Source organism: Limanda limanda, chromosome 13 (assembly GCF_963576545.1).
Source record: "Limanda limanda chromosome 13, fLimLim1.1, whole genome shotgun sequence".
Classification (NCBI taxonomy): Eukaryota; Metazoa; Chordata; class Actinopteri; order Pleuronectiformes; family Pleuronectidae; genus Limanda; species Limanda limanda.
In genome coordinates, this window is record NC_083648.1 from 19,096,328 (window position 1) to 19,110,629 (window position 14,302).

Consider the following 14,302-nt stretch of genomic DNA (forward strand, 5'->3'; position numbering starts at 1 on the left):
TAACATAATACTTTATTAGTCCCACGATGTGTGGGATTTGCAATATTACATCAGCAAGAGTCAAAAACAGAAATCAGTGAGTAATATAAAGTAACATGCAATATTTAAGTGTTAGGATAATAGTAGTTAAGTGTAAAGAAATATAAACAATATAGAAAAATATGAGTGGAATAATAACTTATATATTAAGTGTAAAAACAAGAAGAAATATGTGCAGCGCTATACTAATATAGATGAATATATACTTTAAATACTGTCTTCCTACAAAGACGTCATATTAACAGCTGTTTGCTGTAGACAGAAACAAACTAGTGTTATTCATCGGGAAATAATATTTAACCATTTCATCTTCACAATTACAGTGCAATAAAGTTTTCGGATACAAAAAAACGGTGGGACTCGGTGTCGCTGGGTGATGACGTCAGTGCAGGAGCGAATGAACGCCATGGCTCGGTGTCGCTGGGTGATGACGTGTGTGCAGGAGCGAATGAACGTCATGGCGGCTCATGCTAGCGAGCTGGAGATCGCAAAGAAGAATTTAACCGATGCGATCGGCGATAACGTCAAACAGTGAGTGAAATTATGTCTGCGTGATTTGTTTTTTTCTCACGGTGAATTCTGAACGTGTCTGTGGTTTTGCTGCGAAAACGCAAAGTAGTTCCGACAGTAGCCTGCTCGCTAGCACTGTTAGCATCCATGAGTTCAGTGTTTACTATTTGTTTTCAGGGTGAAATGATACAAAGAAACGTAGATTTGCGAGTTGGACATTTTAATTGTTACTTCAATGATGATGCAGGTTGGTATGAAACGTCTGGAGACGTGTATCCATTTACCTTCAATTAGCATGAGGTGAAACAAGAGCAACAAATGAAGGATGGACAAATGATAACTGTGCTGCTAGTTAACTTCACAGAGATGAATCCAGCAAGAGATACAGATATATGACGGCTACCTTGTGTTTAGCATAGAGTTGTTTGTGAAATTAATATTATATATGAATCTTATTTATGTTTACATTCGTTGCATCTTTACAGTTACTGGGCAAATCTGAAACTATGGTTCAAACAGAAGATCAGTAAGGAGGAGTTTGACGTTGAGGCCCGTCGTCTTTTGGCCCAGGAGAATGGTCAGTACACAGGAAGTACTGCATTGATATTGTTTCTGCTGGAATAGAAATTGTGTCATGTGTAAACATGTTGCTTATTTTGTAATTTCCCATTCATCTTCTTCCTCTGCAGTCCACGTTCACAATGATTTTCTCCTGGCCATTCTCACACGCTGCCAGATCATCGTCTCCACGCCAGGTAGGAACGCTTTTGATAGTGTTGTGTTTTCTAAAACTGCAGGTGAGCGTGTGTTTGTTTATAAAATGTACTGTATTCTATCTCAATAGCTTCATATACTGTAAATTTACTATCTACTGTTATAAGGAGTATCATTTCATCCCCATTTTAATAAACACAATTAAACAAGGACAAAGTAAGAAATGTCCTGTGATTAAAGAATTTATATTTTGTCTTTCAGTGCCGTCCAACATGTGTAAACCTAAAGTTTAATGAAATCAATAAATATAGGGAAAAAACTGTTATGATGATTCACTGCTTCAGAGCAGAAATAAACAATATATATATATTGGAAATTATGTATATCTTATTAACGGGAAACACAGTTGTAACTGGTGTATCTTCATTGAGGTGTCTTAAAGCATTTGCTGTTGTGTTTTATTTTGTCCTCTAGAGGGCACTGGACCATCACAGTGGCAAGGTGGCTCTGCCTCAAAGCCTGGCAAACCAAAAGGGAAGAAGAAATGTTCCACGAGACAGAAATTTGATGTAAGTGCTTTCAAATCAGTCATCTCAAAACGGCTTGTTTCCCAAATGATGTTTGATTTCATGATTGCATTGTTTTTTTTTAAATGTTAATGATATTCAATTCATCTAGAAACGTCTGAACAATTTACTTTATCACTTGGATGCTTGTGTCTCCCGTTTTGCGTCTTCAGCATCGCTTCCAGCCTCAGAATCCCCTGAGCGCCGCCCAGCCCTTCAGCCCACGCGAGGCGGGGGGGGAGGAGGAGGAGCTGCGTCTCAGCGCCCACACGCTGCTGCTGCCCACGCGGGGCCAGCTCGAGGCCCGGATGATGGTGACCGCTTTCGAGCTGGGCCTGGACAACATCACAGATGACGCCGTCAGCACTATGACCCATGCTGTGGAGGTTCGTAGAAACGGTTCACCAGGAGATTTAGCACGATTGCGGATAAATGGTTGTCGGTGTAAGTGGTGTGATAAATATACACTTCCTGATCAGTACCATGTGACCTCATGTGACCACATTTCTTCCTGCTGTATAAGAATAGCTAACTATATTTGACTAGAATTCAGTAGTTCATACCTCCACTAAGGCCGAACAACCCTACACAAGATTGTCTGGTTCTTACAGTGGAAATATAAAGGAAAAAAGGAAGTGGTTTGATGAACTATAAGATTTATTTGCCATAAAACACAGTTAAAGAAAAAATTGTGGATATGCCCCTTAATCAGATCTGCACCAAAATGTAACAGGTTTTTCTCTGGCCCCACCTCTCAAATCAGTTGAGTAGTTTTTGTGTAATCCTGCTGGCAAATATACTAACAAAGGGACACATGTGAAAACATAACCTAAGGAAAAGATCTTCAGAGAAAATGATCTAAAACCCCTCCCTGAAAAAGCAGTTAGCCATGTTTCACTGTTACAAAGGTCTTTACACACGTACAACACACAATGCAAAAGTAGATTCTCAAAGTAGGATTGGTAATTATTAGGGCTGTCAAATGATTAATGAACTACTTCACGTTCATAGTTGATTTCTTATTGGGATGATTTAGGTGACAAACGTAAGGCCACGTGTTTGGTGATGAATCAATGACGTCGGATGATGTCTGCGTGTCGCTCCGCTCATTTTAACACTGAGTTCTGACTGTGAGCATCACGTCTCGTGTTGTCATGATGTTTAAATGCAGCATCATAAACTCTGGAATCAAACAAACACTAAGTGACTTCATGTGCTGATCAGGTCCTGATAACTAGTGGTGAGTGTTTATTAGTTCAAGTGAGAGCAGATTGGAGGAGGACACAGAAACTCCAGCTCGATACAAACCAGCTGCATCTTCTGCTCTGAGACCAGAGAAACTCTGTGTTTCATGGTTCTCCTACAAAATCACTGACCGGCTGCTTAACGTGAACGAGCTCTGATCTCACTGCGTGTGTCACTCTGAGCGTAGGCGGGTTTGTTAATCATACCGCGTTAACGTGTTAATTTTGACAACTCAAGTAAATATATATATTCCAAGTTGTGTGGGTAAAAAGCCGGTGTCTGTCCCTCGCAGGACTGTAATTAACACGACCAATCATTTTAGTTGGACAGAAGGAGAAGATTGGCTGGTGTACCTGCCTGTCACTAAGAAAACTGTCTGCCTGTGGTCTCACTGCACGTGAACAGAGTCTTTAGCCAGAGAGACAAACATCGCTGAAGCAGATGAAAGTCAGAAGTTAGCGAGCGAGTAGGGATGTCAGGATTAACCGATTTTACAATCACCGCGGTTTCATAAAGGTTTGTTTGTGTGTGCGAGCCACTCAACTGCAACATAAGTTGAGAAGAGGGAACTGATGTAACAGCCTTATTTCCACCAACGTTGGACATAGAACTGCATCGGAGGAGTTCAACTTGTTTACTTTCAGTTTCTGACCAGCTGACACACAATAACCCGTAGGTTCAACACAAAGTCACACAGTGTTGGTCTTGGTTTGGTAAAGATGAATTTTGAGACTGACCTTTTCGTTGTCATCCTATATGTATGTATGTTATGTACCACTTATGTGATTGGCTAAAGCTTTACTCTCTGCTCTGATTTATTCCAGCATCACCTGAAAGACGTCCTGACAGCTGTAATCACCCGGAGGAAGGCCTATCGGCTACGGGACGGTCATTTCCCTTACGCCTTTGGCAGTGATGTCACGCCGCAGCCTTATCTAAAAAACAGCCTCGCTGCTTACCACAGTGTTACTGAATGGTAAGAACTGTCTTGGCTCTTACAAGATATTAAGCATTGTGCATGTTTAATTATAAGAAAAAGAGTAAGTGCTAACATAAAAACCCTTGCTGCTCTGAAAGATAAATACTTTGTAAATGGTATTTGGCTTGGCTTCCATCCAGTAATCTGCAGCGGTTATAATTGTTTCTATAGATGTCATTAAAGAGTTATAGCAATAAGGATCACATTATCAGTTAACAGTGATTTTAATTGTTTCCTTCATGCAGTCCTGCTCCAAGTGCTTCTCTCCCTGCTGGTCCCCCACCTCAAGTGTCACCTGATGAGGCCGAACAACAAGCCGTCCACTTATTGGCTTGTTCTGCCGACATTCTCCCTATGCCTCTCTCTCCAATCAGCTTGTTCGATCTCCTGGAGGCGTTGCAGGTAAAAAAAAGAGAAATGTGCTCATGGATGTGGCCAGTTGAAACATTTTCAGCAGTACCCCGTATGATTGGAAGAACTCAAATGAAATACAATGATCTTCCGAAGTGTGACTGAAATATATGAAATTGCCAGATTTAGGTCATGAATCAACCGTATACCAGGTTAAACGTGATTACATTTCCTTATACCCTCGTTCTATCAAAAACCTTGATGTTGTTGATAAGAGTTGAGGAAACAGAGCTGTTTATTCAGCTTCTCATTCTTCAGGAATTTCTACTGTATTTATTCTTCAGTGACACAAAATGTATTATTTGTGGGTTCGGGGCTAAATTGTAGGAAATTGTAACAATCAATTTTCAAGACTTTTTTTACCACTAAAAATAAATAGAGAACATTATCATTGATTGCAACCCTACTCATTAAAAATATCCAAATCAAGAGACCTGATCCTAATGACACAAGCTTCATATATAGAGGTTGTGACATATTACCTCTTGATTTGTAAATATAGAGTGTAAGCAGAAGTGTGAAGCAGTCATTGAGCCTCAGTAACACTGTTTATAAGTCAAGAACTTGAACATAATTCGTGGTCACGAAGAAAATAATTGTCTTTACAATTTAAAATATACAAAACTGAGTGATAGGGATTCTGAGAATTGTATACTATATTTCAACAAGGTAAAATCTATATTTTCTTGTTATTAGATATTTAAACATGTTTTTTGTGTCTGTGAATTGTTCTGTAATCGCTGCTTGTCACTAAATGTATTCACATTATTTATTTCTGCTCTATCACCATTTAACCATCAGACATTTCTATGGTCTAATATCCTCTGTACCTTTGGTCTGGTGTAGGTTCACCATGGCGTGATGCCCTCCCACACCATGTATGCCCTCAACATGGAGCGCATCCTGTCGCGGCTCTGGCACCCCAGCCACGAAGAACTAGAACAAGACCACGTCCACCGGCAGCGGCTCGCTGGGAAAGAGGGCATGCACGTCAGCTGAGGAGCCCCGACGCAGGACTGTGCACAAACTGTGGATATCATCAGGAACCAAACGCCATCTTATCCTCAATCACAAATGGACCAGTTACAGTGTGTTCAGAAAAATATATAAAAGACCTGACATTTTTCATTAATGTTGCACAGAAAAAGGATGAGTGCAGCAGGATGAAAGAAAATGTTTGGATAGTGGACACAGAGTCGGCCGTCAGCTCCTGCCAACAGCCAATCGCTGACGAATTAGCACTGAAGCTGCTTTATTCTTGTGTGTCCAGTCATAACTTTAAATTCTGTCATATAGTGAGATTCTAAATGTGAGGATGGTATATTTGCGTTTAATTTGAATGCAGCTATAAGAGTGCCAGACAAGAAAACAAGGTTCTAGCCCAATTCGCACGGTGTTTGGTTTGGTGGGTTTGAAGCAGGAATCAGGTGAAGTGGGGCTGCTGCCTGCAGTTCATCTCGTTCACATTGTTAGATATGCAACAAAGCTGTTGATAACAACAGCCTCTAAGAAAACATTACAGCCCCTATCTAATCCTATTGCACTGTGTACATGACCAGGTCACAACATACTGCACGTAGAGAGAAAGAAATCCTCGCTGGTGTTTTTATGTCCTCTGGCTGATTAGACCTCATGTTAGGCTGAAGTTGGGGTCAATGCTACGGTCATCGTTATGTCTAATTTAATGGGCCAATCAGAATGATAGAGATGTGTACAGTCCCTCCTTTACAGATGTCAGTCAAGCAGTTTGTATTACATCCTAAGAGGAGATCTAGTCGAGGAGTAACTGAAAACATCTCTTTCATTTTACTGTGGGTGAGTTGGGTCTTTATAATCCACACGGGTAAAGCTAACTCCTCCATAAACCTGCAGTGACGAATATTCCTGCGACTTCCAGCAGTGTTTAGTACAGGTTCAAATGTGTATAAATGTGTATCTTTTTCTACACAAATGTTGTTTGTATTTGGTTAATTTTACAGACAGCACTTTATGTAAATAAAACATGCATCTTGTTTTTTACGATGTATTATTTTCATCCAAATATGTTTTTTTTTCTTTTTCTCAATACACTTTCATAGTGTGTAAACAAGTGAGATTTTTATTTTCCCCCCCTCTATTGGTTTCTTCGACTGGGAGACACCAGCTGCGGTGGGAGGATGGTGACTCACACACGCACACAGGGGTAGGCTCAGGACCTCTTGCCATATTTGGCCGCTAACAGCCAACTTCCGACACCTCGCTGGCCAATAGGAGGCAGCGCAGCTTCAGCCATTACGCGCACGTCGCACTCTCCTCTGGTGACTCAACATCCCGTCCGCCCAGTTCCTTCAATAACAAACACTTCACATAAAAGACTGCGCTCAATTATTTCATGTTCTACACCTCGTTTCCATCCTCGCATTGTCCAGCACACACAAGCACTTACGCGTGTCCAACATTTTATTTCGTCATATTTACAGTCGAAGTGCTCGAAAATACAGCGTAGAAATATTATTACAAAGTGTTAATTCAGGTCTAACATTAGTTACACGTATATCACAAAGCTGTTTGAACACAGGGGGTTAAGAAAGTAAGGCAGTATTTGTCAGTAAACGCTACAAACACACCTACAAGAGTCCGTGCGTAAAGGTGTGAAACTGTTTTTTAAGTGTTAAATCTGTACATGTCGGCTGCTCGCTGGTGGGATACACAGTGCTAGACTCAAGTCTGTATCCATACACGTATACTGGACATACTGGGAGATCTGCCGGGACAATGTCTGGCTCACATTGTGTTTCTCTCCATGTGCCATCTGATCCCACACAAGCTCTGACTGACAGTCCAGCCGGGATGGAAGCCTGTGTGGGCCACAGTCAATTTGACATTTAGCTGCTGTGGACACCTGCCATGTTTCCTTGTACAAATTACAAATTCCATTTTCTCGTTTTGGATGGATTTTTTTTTCTTTCCTTTTTTTTTTAAAGAAAACCAATAAAACACAGAAATATGTAACAAAAATGACATGGTTGTGATATACGAAACGTTCCCTCTGAGCTGTGATTCGTGCATTAGGTCTGCTGGCTTCTGTCCTGTTCAATTTCAATACACTGACCAATTTATAAGTCTCTTGTCAGTCAACCATCAACAGCCTGAGTAGTGATTAGAGGAAACATGGCTGAGGCTCCTCTGTGAGGCTGGAAAAGGCCCGTTTAAGCTGCATTTGGTCCCCAAAAAGTGCCACTGGGTTGTTTGTCCCTCAGAGTCTAGAACGCCTGGAGCTGCTGCGTCAAGATGAGCTGGCAGCCGCTGTTCACATGGTCCATGACCTTTTGTTTGAGCAGGGCCAGCTCGTCCCGCAGGACGTTGGCGGAGGACACCAGCTCCGTGTTTTGATTCTTCAGGTTCTTCACCCGGTCCTCCAGGCGGGACACCCTCTCCAGCTTCCTCTTCCGGCACTTGGAGGCGGCCACCCGGTTCCGCATGCGCTTCCTCTCGGCTTTGATGCGCTCCTGGTTCTCCATGTCGATGGGGGACAGCGGCGGCGAGTCCCCGGACATCTCGGGCACGATCTGCGGCTCCTCCTTGAGGGCGTGCGGCCGCGTGTGGCGCTGGTGGTGCTGCTGCGGGTGGTGGTGGTGCTCCATGTGGTGGCTGTGGGCGGGTTGGGGGTAAGCCGCGGGTGGGTGCCTCTCGCCGGCAGGTGCAGACGGAGCGGGGCTCGCGTCCCGGCCGAAGCTGCCCAGGGTGGTGTACTCCGGTGGCTCGCTGCGCACCGGGCAGCTGTACGGGACCCCGCCGCCGCCCTCCGGCTCCGCAGCCCCGGATGCCGCCGCCGCCGCCGCCGCGCTGCTGCTGCTGGCGGCGCCGGTCAGCGCGTCGGGCAGGACCACCGGGATCTGCTGCTGGTAGTGGAGCTCGGCCAGGGCTCGGACGAAGCCCTCGGCGAAGCCCTCCTGCTCGTCGGTGATGTTCTTGGGACACACGAACTGGGTCGGGGTGGGCGTCGTGAGCCCGTTGCACGACTGGATGATCAGCCGCTCCAGCTCGGGCGAGGCCAGCTTCAGGAGCCCCACGTCCGGGGAGGTGAGGATGTCCAGGGCCCGGGCGCTGAGCTGGGGCTTGAAGCTCTTCGGGTCGTTGAGGTTCAGGGTCATGGTCTGCCTGAGGGTTTTGGGGTTGAAGCCGTACACCGTCGTGCCTTCATGCTGCGGGTTGTTGGACGCGCTCACGGCTTCGTCGTAGAAGGTCGCTTCCATTTTCCTGGACATAAAGTTGGAATCACCTTGAGGGAAGACTCGTTTTGTTCTCCTCTGATCGAACTCGGATCCACTGTTTACATGTGTCCCGGGACTCCGGATCCCTCGTCTGTCCTGGGAGAGAGTCCGCCTATTGTTGAAGTTCAACTCACTTGACAACTTGGTGTCCTGAGAAAACTTTTCTCTTGTGACACGACCGGTCATGGATAAAACAAAAATCCTTCCTCCTCCGCACAGCGACAACCTTTTCACAAATTATACTTTCCCGGTTCGATGGATCCTCAGCCGCTCGGTGTGGAAACGACGCGCTGAATCGGGATAATACTTTCTATCACTTCCAACGTGGAGACGAACTTTATCCACCTCTAAGCTGCAGCGCCACTGAAAATAACAATGATGTCATTTCTACGGCCTCCGATTGGCTCGAGATGATGTGCGGGGCGGGGCGGGTCTAATGACATGCAGGTTGCTCTGACAACAAGCCATGTCCACGCCCCCCGCGGTGGTTTGTGGGATTAGGTAATGCCGAGAGTGGAGCAATGTACTCTGGGATTACGTAGTGTTTTTGAATATTTAGTTACCCGCTCATTTATTAGTTACCCATCTTAAAAGGAGGGCTGCTGCTCGGTGGGGTTCAGCCTTGGTTTACACATAGGAGCCAATTCAAAAATAAGATTAATAAATTTAATATAATTTTTTTGAGAATTTATTATTTTTTAATGAGTTATATTGAATCTTCTTGTAAAGTTTGACAAATTAAAAGAAAATACATTGTTATTTCAAAGTCAATAGCAGTGATATAAAACGATTAGAAATCAATGGGGTGACATGAGTCATAGAGAGGTGTAAATAAACCTGCCCCCAGAACCTCTAGTGGTAAAGAACAGGTCTTCAGCTTGAGTGTTTGCAGTAAAATCAAGCATTGACATTTAAATTAAAGTTATACGAAAAACAACATTCATGTAGTATCTGTAGCTTTATGTCAAACTGATACTGTTAACTGTATATCAAGGAGTTTGGTATGGTTGGCACAAGTATTGCATTATAAACCACATTTATCTATTCAATAACAAACAATTTTTAATAAAATGTTCAAATATCATACATTTAAAGATAATTCAGAAGAGAAATGATACACAAAATAATGATTTGTTATCCTCCACCAAGGAGGTTATGTTTTCCCTCGTGTCCGTTTGTTTGTTTATATTTTCAGATGATATTATGCAAGAAAAAGTGGATTTCCACAAAACTTGGTGAAAGGACGAGACATGGGCCAAGAAAAAAAAATCTTTTGGCACAAATCTGTACAAAGAGGCAGATCCTGTATATTTCTCTCTCTCTCTCTCTCTCTCTCTCTCTCTTTCTCTCTCTCTCTCTCTCTCTCTCTCTCTCTCTCTCTCTCTCTCTCCTTAACATTGTGAAATACGAATAATGCATTAATCTGAATGAAAGAAATCAGCCACATTTAGGAGACTGATAATTATAGTGTTTTCCTGTGGATCCAAATCAAGAGTTTTTCAATGTGATATAATAGGAGGTATATTCCTATTTCAGACCCTGTACATTACTTTACATGTCATTTAGCTGACACTTTTATCCGAAGGGACTTCCAATTAGTGCATTCAACGTCTATGAGAGGCCATTAGAGGTTCAGCATCTCGCCCAAGGACACTTCTGTACAGTAATACATGTCGGTGCTGATCTCGACAAAGGGGTGGAACCATGAATTTTTAAATCCCTTTCTTTTATAATGTTGATAAAGAACTTGGTAAAGGTAAAGTGTGTGCTCCGTGCTAGTGCCGTTCTAGATAGAAGTAAAATCAACCAATCACCTCGCAGTATAGTCCTGAATAACAGCTTGTTTACCAGCTCATATCTGTGTTCAGAAATAGATACACAGATAATAACATTAAAACAATGGGACATTGTCATTTTAAATATTTCATGAAAACAACTCAAGTGAGTCACGCCAGGTGATGAAATATATACATTGCTGAGAAAAGTATATTCGGACATTTACTGTCAATTATTACTTAGGCTACCCACAAGTCAATTATTAGTCACTCCAAAGTAAGGCCTGCTCCATTTGATATCCAACAAACCAAAGCATATTCCATACATGAGGTGATTGATTGCATCATCTAAATGCAGTGACATGAAGTCATCAGTGTTTTACATATTTGTAGTAACAGGGCGTTAGCAGCATGTAAACAATTTAAAGGGAAGAGGAAGAAGCTTAGAGAAATAGGAATAGAGGAAATTGAGTGGTTAGGACTAAAACAAGAGCTCCTTTGTTGAAGAGAACAGCACATTTTAAAAATGCAGGCCTGCAAGTGTTTTATTGATCTAGTTACTTTGAAATGAGGATGTGTCTCACTGGAATCATAATTTAATTGGACAGGTCCAGAGAACTGGTTTGCAGAAGGATATGAAGATGTCAGATAACAAAGATAAAGATGAGAGAACACATAAATACAACAAGCAGGTTATATACTGGTCAACATGCAGCATCTATAGTAACTGTAAACTGGTATTACATACCAATAACAGATGTTAAAATGTTGTATGGCTGGACATTAAACCACATCTAATCCTATATAAATATGCGTGCCATTGATTACTTGCTGATCAAGATTTGTGTATGTATGTTATGTAAATTCAATTTAATTATTCAAAATGAATAAAATCAATTTAACATTAGGCGAGTTTTTCCCCAGTTACAATCTATATTTCTTTTATGTAATTTGTAATGTTTGACTAAGATGCATCCATCTGTACAAACGTTTTCTTATAATATATTACATCACATTTCTCAAGCTTTCACATTGCTGAAGCTTTTATCTAAAGCGACTTAAAATAAGTGCATTCAACCATGAGGGTACAACCCAGAACAACAAGAATCAAGTAAAAACAACTTGCTTCAAAAAAGTCCAGACTACAAAGTACTACATATAAGTGCAACTAAACAGATTAGTTGACTGCACCTTGGTTGATGGTTTTTTATCAACCAAGGTGCAGTCAGAAGAGATTTGTCTTTAGTCAGATGCACCAATCAGTTTTTTCACTGTTTTTATATCATCCCCCTCTGTTCTATATCTTTTGACAAAAAGTGTACTCTTTTCAATGGATTACCTTCGCCAAGGAGGTTATGTTTACATTGCCCCTTTGTTTGACTGCAAGAATACTCAAAAAGTCCTGAACTGATTTCCTTGAAATTGTGTGGAGGGCTGGAGTATAACCCAATAAAGAACCTATTACATTTTGAATGAATTCAGATAAACTTGGTGGAGGTCTCCAAGCACCACTACAAATTGAGAGTGTTTGGCTTGAAAAATGTATTTCTGGATTAATGAAGTTCCCTTTTATCTCAATCAATAACATGTCAATAAAGTGTATGTGTGATTTAACATCATCAGGAATATAAGGAAAGTTAATACATTAAAAATAAGTTTTCTTTAAAAGGCAAATGTATCATGATTACAAATGTAGCTCTAACTGCTGGCTATTCAAAATCTTGAGTTTTTCATAATTTAAATATGATAAGTGCTTGTGCATTTTAATTGGCATAGCACTACTCAATCCATAAAAGATGTTCATAATATTCCTCACACACAGGTTTAAACGGGGTAATGTGGAGCTGGACTAATGACTGACACAGCTGCAGTTCAGCCGCTGTGGCCTCCTCGCCCCCGTTGCATTATTCAACATGTTCTCCTCAAGCCAACTATAAATAAGTTAACAGCCTCAGACCAGACAGCCTGAGAGAATCAGAGCTGTTGAGGTCAACGCTCTCCAGACGACATGTCGTCCTCACAGCAACACTACGCAGCCACGCTGCACACATTCTGAAGAATGTGTCACCCAGTGGAGGAAAATCAGCAGAGAAACACTTAAAAAAACGTTTGTGTCTAATACCACAACAACAATGAAGGTCCTCCTCCTTCTTTCTACCTTACTTGCTTCCTTACTTCCTAACCAACTTCCGTCCTTCCTTCCTTGCATATTTTCCTTCCTGATTTACTTACTTACTTCACTTACTTCCTTCCTTACTTCACTTACTTCTTCTTTTACTTACTTGCCTTAGTCTTTACTTACTTCCTAAATTTCCTTGCTTTCTAACTTCCAAACATACATACCTCCACTTTACCCTCCCCTTGTCTCTCTCTCTCTCTCTCTCTGTACACCTGTGTTAAACCCCTAGGGTAAACCCCACGATATTTTCCCATCAAACCACTGCTGTGCCCCGGCCGTGCTTCCTGTTTCCTGGTCAGTGTTTCCCCTCTGCTGGCCTGACGGGGTCGCCTTCAGATAACAGCTCTTCCCTCCTCCCAGCCCAGGCCAGCTGTTTCCACCTCATACCGTTTTCTAATCAGGAGCTGCTCCTGCCAGCCTCCAAACAGGCCTGCTTTTGTTGTGCAGAGGTGGGACAGGCCATCCTCCATGGAAACACTCCCCCTCCGCATGTGGGCAAAACACAGAGAGCGAGACTATATGTGCATGTGTTGATGTATAAGCAGAGCAAAGTTTTGATTACCTTCAGAAACACACACACACACACACACACACACACACACACACACACACACACACACACACACACACACTCTGAGACACACCGAGAGGCAGCCGAGATTTCAAACCCTGTCCGTGCGGTGTTTGTTGAAGACCATCTGTTTCTTCCTGTCCTGCTGCTCAGTTGTTTCTCTGTACTCCATCTCTGCTGATCATTCCTGCTCCAAACAATCTGATCACAGCCAGCGCTGCTTCCTTTAGACAGCTGTTTATCTCTTCCAAGAAAAAGACACACGCACACACACACAATGGAGGAAAGGGACGTGGCGGGATGCAGCCTAGAAAGTTTGACATGTCATTTCTACATCAGAACCGGTGCTATTATTGTCTCTTATTTATTTTGCAACCAAGGCCACTTTGCAGCCTTATCACTACACCAATGTAACAGATTATCTATCGCAGTGAATGATCATCTCAAATTACCCAGCTCACATGTAAATCATCACTAATTCATATACAATCAGTGCTCTTATGGTTAAGTTTAGTTTTCCATATTTTTCATAGCAAATACTTGGACATGAAGGTTTAATCGCAGGTATAACAAACATAATTGATGGCTGCATACCGTTTGACGAAATCCAAAGTTCTTAAAAATTGATTTTGAAACAGGGCTACTCTATAAGGCACAACCGTTAGATGAGGCAACAATGCAAGACCATTCTCAGAATTGCATGTTCAATAAAAGGTTGCAATGAATAAAATCATGTGCACCTACCAAGTCGTAGGCCCCAGGGTGGTTGACCATTTCCCCCATAATAACTTATCTAATGACTCTAACATAACTGAACGTATAGACTTGAGAAAAGAATGCAGTTTATCATTGGGGCTGGACGATAGAGCAAAAAAGTTTAATCTCAGTTGATAGTGATAATCAACACAGTAAATGTCACAATATTGTTTCTTTTCAGTTTAAAGACAGATTTTATCTTCTGAATGAATGTTGTGGTTCTCAACTCTGATATGTTGTACTCTCTCACTGTGTTTACATAATGCTAAATCATTATATCAATATGTACAATCTCATATTGCAT

General features: G+C 42.0%; 2 protein-coding genes across 2 annotated transcripts; one reads left to right on the forward strand and one right to left on the reverse strand.

Moving 5' to 3' along the window:
* Positions 1 to 486: 486 nt before the first annotated feature.
* On the forward strand, positions 487 to 6,488 carry tada1 (transcriptional adaptor 1). The gene is made up of 8 exons (XM_061083954.1): positions 487 to 570; positions 1,035 to 1,126; positions 1,239 to 1,304; positions 1,738 to 1,832; positions 2,003 to 2,215; positions 3,899 to 4,050; positions 4,299 to 4,455; positions 5,311 to 6,488. Exons 1-8 carry the CDS (start codon positions 488 to 490, stop codon positions 5,461 to 5,463), a joined length of 1,011 nt encoding a protein of 336 aa, XP_060939937.1. The 5' UTR covers position 487; the 3' UTR covers positions 5,464 to 6,488.
* A 401-nt stretch (positions 6,489 to 6,889) lies between these two features.
* Positions 6,890 to 9,064, reverse strand: LOC133017771 (transcription factor Jun-like). The gene has a single exon (XM_061083953.1). The coding sequence runs from the start codon at positions 8,901 to 8,903 to the stop codon at positions 7,707 to 7,709; it is 1,197 nt and encodes a 398-aa protein (XP_060939936.1). The 5' UTR covers positions 8,904 to 9,064; the 3' UTR covers positions 6,890 to 7,706.
* Between the last annotated feature and the right edge of the window lie 5,238 nt (positions 9,065 to 14,302).

Excerpts from the sequence above, each read along its gene's own strand:
- tada1 (XM_061083954.1), top strand. The coding sequence starts at position 488 with ATGAACGTCATGGCGGCTCATGCTAGCGAGCTGGAGATCGCAAAGAAG. Across the intron at positions 2,216-3,898 it reads CTATGACCCATGCTGTGGAG|CATCACCTGAAAGACGTCCT; the intron begins GTTCGTAGAAAC and ends GATTTATTCCAG. Across the intron at positions 4,051-4,298 it reads TACCACAGTGTTACTGAATG|TCCTGCTCCAAGTGCTTCTC; the intron begins GTAAGAACTGTC and ends TCCTTCATGCAG.
- LOC133017771 (XM_061083953.1), bottom strand. The coding sequence starts at position 8,903 with ATGACCGGTCGTGTCACAAGAGAAAAGTTTTCTCAGGACACCAAGTTG.